Source organism: Geospiza fortis, unplaced genomic scaffold (genome assembly GCF_000277835.1).
Source record: "Geospiza fortis unplaced genomic scaffold, GeoFor_1.0 scaffold23, whole genome shotgun sequence".
In the NCBI taxonomy this organism is placed as follows: domain Eukaryota; kingdom Metazoa; phylum Chordata; class Aves; order Passeriformes; family Thraupidae; genus Geospiza; species Geospiza fortis.
Window position 1 is genome coordinate 14,678,262 of NW_005054303.1, and position 5,865 is coordinate 14,684,126.

At 55.2% G+C, this 5,865-nt stretch overlaps 1 protein-coding gene across 1 annotated transcript in view; it reads left to right on the forward strand.

Moving 5' to 3' along the window:
• Positions 1 to 5,865, forward strand: part of TRIM9 (tripartite motif containing 9) — a gene marked incomplete at its 5' end in the record, with an annotated part of 74,001 nt that overhangs the window by 41,343 nt on the left and 26,793 nt on the right. The window contains one exon of the mRNA XM_031066212.1: positions 404 to 526. Within this exon, the coding sequence (XP_030922072.1) occupies positions 404 to 526 (123 nt within the window). The remainder of the gene's footprint in view (positions 1 to 403; positions 527 to 5,865) is intronic.

Consider the following 5,865-nt stretch of genomic DNA (forward strand, 5'->3'; position numbering starts at 1 on the left):
TCTTCTTCTGAAGATCCAGTGGAAGAAGAGACAGCTGCTCTTCCTCTGGGGAATCCAGTGCAGAAAGCCACTCAAAAACTCCTGGATTATATCCAGGTAGGAATGCTTGGCTCTTCCCTCTGGGCTCACATCTCACAATGGGATGTTATAGTTCTTATCAGTCATGCAGTGACATTCAATAGTCTGTTATCAGCAATGTCCCCTCCCAGGGGAGGTGTGAATGTGGTCACTCAAAGAGAGAGATAAAGCAAACTGCCCACTTGACAAAAGATAATCTGCCATGCAGATGGCAATGGAAAACATCTTGCATTGCAATCTGGAACACACCATTAAAAAGGAGAGCCCAGTTTTGCAGCTGGCCTGGGGACGTTCCCTGGGCTGTGACTCCCTCTGTGCCCCGCAGGAGAACAGCGTGGAGTTCGAGGCCTGCCTGGTGGCGCAGTGCGACGCCCTCATCGATGCCCTCAACAGGAGGAAAGCCCAGCTGCTCTCCCGGGTCAACAAGGAGCACGAGCACAAGCTGAAGGTGAGCCTGGGGTCCTGCAGGCTTGGCACAGGGTGGGGATGAGGACTGGGATGCTGTTTTTTGGGGACATCACTCCTTTCCCACGTGAATTCCATCTTGCTGCAGATGCCCAACCCGCTCACAGCATGTCCCTGACAAACTGCTGCTTCCTCCACCAGGTTCCACTGAGTTGTTGGGTTCATTTCTAGTCCTTGGGTCAGCAGAACCACAAGGAAAATTACTTTGTTCGTCTCACATGTTGCTTCCGAGCTTCTGGAATGATCCTGCAGGATCTGCTTGTAGCTTCTGCTGAAGTCCTGAGCCACTTGGTGTCATGAGTTGTCACCAGGAGCAGGACTGGCTGTGACTTCTCTGCTGTCATGGCCTCAGGGTGATGGTGGCACTGAGGTTTGTGGCGCTGGGGAGCAGAGGTGCAGTTCAGTGGGAGCTGTGGGAAGGGGCTCCTGGTTTGTGCCATTCCCACCACACCACGTCTTCCCAGCTGATGTGGGGCTGGGAAGGGAAGCCAAGGAGCAGATCTCACCTGGGAGCAGTGGAACAGGCGCAGCCATGCCCAGAATTGTTGGACAGGGTGTTGTCCCCTGGCCATCAGTGATGGAGTCCAGCTGAGGGGTGTCACACCCACATTTAGGATTCCTCTTCTGAGGTCATTTCAGTGTTCTGCCTTCTGTGTCTCTTGACCTTGCTCTGGGCCACCCAGGAGGCTGCCAGAGGGATTCCTGGAGCTGCCTAAAACCAGGGTGAAGGCCACCAGTCCTGTCTGCATGCAGACCATGGGCAGCACGAGGACATTTCCATGGGGAGAGGGACAATGGCAGCTTTGTGGGACCATCAGTGCTCATTGCCAGCAACAAAGCACAGCCCCAAAGAGCCCCAGCACAGAGGGACCCCCAGTGCCTGGTGGGCTCCCTGTCCCTCATCCCCTTCAGGGCATGCTTAATTAAACTCTCACAAAGCCAGGCAGCACAAAGCAATTTCCCTGCTCAGCACAACCCACAGAGGCCTTTGGCTGAGGGAATGGATCTGCATCCCCCTGTTTGCTCCTGTCCCATCCGTGAATCTGCATCCCCCTGTTTGCTCCTATCCATGGATCTGCATCTCCCTGTTTGCTCCTATCCATGGATCTGCATCTCCCTGTTTGCTCCTATCCATGGATCTGCATCTCCCTGTTTGCTCCCATCCGTGGATCTGCATCCCACTGCTTGTTCTCTCCATGGATCTGCATCCCACTGTTTGCTCCCATCCATGAATCTGCATCCCACTCCTTGCTCCTGTCCCATGGCCTCCATCCCACCCCCATCCACCCTCGTTATCAGCTGGGCTTTGTCATTGGCCAGGCCTGGTCCTTAAAACAAGGAACAGCCCCTGGGTTTGTGACTGGACTCCTAAATTAGCCCTGGAGCTTCCCTCCCTGGAGCTCCTCAGTTCCACGTGCTGTGGGGAGGGCTCTCTGCTGCCCTGGCAGATGTGGCACCTGAGCCTCATCCAGGCAGAATCAGAATCCTGGGATGGTTTGGGTTGGAAGGGACCTTAAATCCCATCCAGTGCCACCCCTGCCATGGCAGGGACACCTCCCACCGTCCCAGGCTGCTCCCGGCCCTGTCCAGCCCGGGCCGGGACACTCTCAGGGATCCAGGGGCAGCCCCAGCTGCTCTGGGAATTCCATTCCAGGGCCAGCTCGCCCTCCCAGCCAGGAACTCCTTCCTCGTGGCTCATCTTGCAGTGGGTGAAGCTGCAGTGATCTGCACTCACTCTGAGCTGACCCAGGGCCCATGTCCGTGTGCAGAGAAGCAGGAGGTCACCTCCTGGGCTGTGCTTTGGTGGGGCTGTGAGCAGGGAGAGCCCTGCAGGGCTCTGGGGTCTGTCCTGGCCAATGTTCCCATCAGCACCAGGACACTTTGGCCACTTGTGCTGGGACCTTTCCCACAGGAGGCCTCTCCTGGGTGTCCCCTTGTCACTGCCCTGTCCTGGAGCATCTCCCCCCTGGGAGATGAGTGCCCAGGGAGCCTTGGCAGTGCCAGGGAGCCCTTCCAGGTCCCAGCTGGGACGGAGCCGCCGTGTCCTGGCTCCTGTCCTGGAGTCTCCCCGGGCTGCTGCTCCTGCCCAGTGGGATTTTGGCCATCCTGGCACCGGGGGATGGAGGGAGGAGGAGAAGCCCAGGGCACAGAGCCCTGGCACAGGGCCACAGGCAGCTCTCAGGACACGTTCCCAGCCCCAGTTCCCATCCTTGTGGCGCCGGGATTTGGTGTGGCTGTGGCTTTGGGGCTGCCCTGACACACATTCCATAGAGGAGGCATCCAGCCTGGATTTGGGGGGGCTCTGGCTTTGGGGCTGCCCTGCTTTGCCCTGACACACATTCCATAGAGGAGGCATCCAGCCTGGATTTGGGGTGGCTTTGGCTTTGGGGCTGCCCTGCTTTGCCCTGACACACATTCCATGGGGGAATCCATCCTGGATTTGGGGTGGGTCTGGCTTTGGGGCTGCCCTGCCTTGCCCTGACACACATTCCATGGAGGCAGGCACAGATCCAGGCCTGACTCTGGGCCAGCACTAATTAATTCCTGCAGAGCAGGGAGAGGTCTGTGAGGACACCGGCTGGGAAGGGACATCCCCCTGTCCTTCTGCAGCCTTCAGCCATGGCTGGACTCCAGATTGAGAACCTGGGCTTTAAAAACTGACACCTGGAGGAGCACTGGGGCCAGGGCAGCTCCTCCTGCAGGACAGACCTCCTTGTGTGTCCTTCCCACTGCTGGGCCTGGCTTTCAGAGGAGCAGTGGGGTCTTTCCTGAGGGGTGATGTCCTCCAGCATGGGCAGGTTTGTGCAGAGGCTTCCCTGGAGTGTTGTCCCAGGAAGAAATCCCACCTCTGGGTGCTCCTCCTGAAGCTCTCAGCAGCATTGTGGACCATTCCAGTCTTTTTGCAGCCTTCAGGCCATGGGATGCTTTCGCTCCAGGTTTGCTCCATTATTTCTCCAGGCTGCTGTTTGCTGTATTTCCCAGGAGAGCAGATGGCAGAAAACACTCCCCAGGGCTCTCTGTCCGTGGCACTGCCTCTCCAGGGGTGAAATGCTGCTCCTTCTCCAGGGTTTCAGTCAGGATTTCCCAGTGGAACTGAGTGTGCCCCGTTGGATCAGGTCCCTGGTGCTGCCAACGCTGCAGCTCTGCTTTCCCAGCTCCTCTCCCAGGGCACCATGGAAACACCCACCTGGAAAAAGCTCTGGCTGTGGGGTTCTGCACACTCAGAACCTTGCCAGCGTCTGTCCTGGGGCTTTTTCCAGCTGGGATTTTTCCATCTGGGTGTGCAGGTGACCCAGGGTGAGGAGGGTCCATGTGCCATTCCATCTGTGTCCTCCATGTGACATTCCCAGCAGGACTCACCCCAGGCACTGGGGAAGGCTGAGTGCCTTGAAATGTGTTATCCACCCAAGCACTTGAAAAAGGAGGAGGACACTTCAGTGGAGATGTTATTGCCTTCTAGGAGCTGTATTAAAATTAAAATGTAAATTATAGTTAATGCCATCTCGGGGAAGAAAAGCTCTTGAAGGAACTGTCCTATTTTAAGGTGAATTGCTGTGAGTGCACAAAAACCCCTTTTTATAGGCTGGAATTAGCAGCCAGGTTCTGGCTGTTGCTTTATTTAGCACTTAAAGGTTGGGGGGGGGAAATGGTATTTGGTAAAAAATGACCACAAAAAAAAAAAATGTATGGAACTTCCCAAATCCTCTCAAAATCTGAGCCAGGCTGGGATCAGTCTCTTCTCTGAGCCAACAGAGGGAAACAGCCTCAAGGTGCTTCAGGGGGGATTTAAATTGGATGTGAGGGAACATTTCTTCATGGAGATGGATTTCCAGGCCAGCAGTGGGATCAGCACCCTGGATGTGTTCAAAACCCCTGTGGATGTGCCAGGTTTTCCTGGGAGTCCCTCCTGGCCCCCAAGGCTGCCCCTCAGCCCAGCACAGGCTCTTGCACGAGCCCAAGGCTTGAGGAACCCCCAGATTTCCCTTCCAGCTCTCTCCACCAACAAACTCTGCATTCCTGGGGTCCCAGGGAGTACCAATCCCTCCTGCATGAGGAGAATCCCAGGATTCTGTGGCTTAGGAATCACAGGATTCAAGTGGTTTAATGCCACATGGAAAATATTTTGGCTTTGGTGACCCCACTGGGTTTAGACCAGGCCTTCAAATGTGTGAGAGATTTTTATGTCTTGTTTCTAAGACCCTTAATTTTACTGATCAAAGTGACTGATGGAATCCTTCTGCCCTGTGTGCATCCCATTTCTCCTTTAGAGCCCCACTGGATCCCAACCAAAGATCCTTTTTTTTTTTTTTTTGCCTCAAAAGCAGTTTGGTGCTGGTGAAGGCAACTTGGATTTCTACTTCTGGCTGTTTTGCTGGAGAGATGGTGAAATTAAAGTGCTGTTTTATGCCCTGGTTCTCCAGATGGGTGATGCTGGATCCCTGAGGGGATCAGAGTTAGAGAAGGGCTGGGACAGAGCTGCAGCTTTGGATTCACCTGGAAATGGCTGCTCTGGGAGTTTGGAGTGTCTCTGCTGCTGGAGCCTCTTTCTTTCTGGTCTTTGACCACCTTAAGAGAATAAGAAAAAAGCTTTTATTATGTCTTCACCCAGCACATGCTGTTTCCTGGAGCTGGAGCCTGGCTGGAGGCAGCAGATGGCAATTCTGCTGGAAATCCTTGGAAAGCACCAGCTCCAGCCGGGAGAGGTTCACAAATTCATTATCCTGGGCAAAGCAGACAGAGATTTAAGCTGCAAAGAAGATAAGAAGATTGGTTTAGCAATCCCATCTTTGCTGCCTTCCCAGTGGCACGTGCATTTCCCCACAGAGGGGTCGAGGTGGCTTTTCCAGGCATTCCACGTGGGATCCCCTTCCCAGCAGGCAGGGAATGCAAATCCTGCCTTCCATGGTTGGTGCAGCCAGGATGAGCTCTGACAGCAGGGTTGCACCCCACAGATTGGTTTTATCTCATGGTCTGCAGCTGGGAGACCCAAAATCCGCACAGGCAAAAACCCTTCCAGGAGCAGACGAGTCCTGAGCCCTCTCTCTGCGCAGGAGGGGTCACACAAAGCCAAAAAGCTGCTTTGCACCTTCTGGATCCTGCCCTGAGGGACTCAGAAGGGAAATCCAGGGGCTTGCCCTCTTTCAGGAAGGTCAGGGTGGGAGTGGGATCTCCAGGAGCTGCTGTCGGCTCTGCTTTACCCTTACAGGGCCTGAAGGGGCTCCAGGAGAGCTGGAGAGGGACTGGGGACAAGGGATGGAGGGACAGGAGCCAGGGAATGGCTCCCACTGCCAGAGGGCAGGGGTGGATGGGAGATCAGGGAAA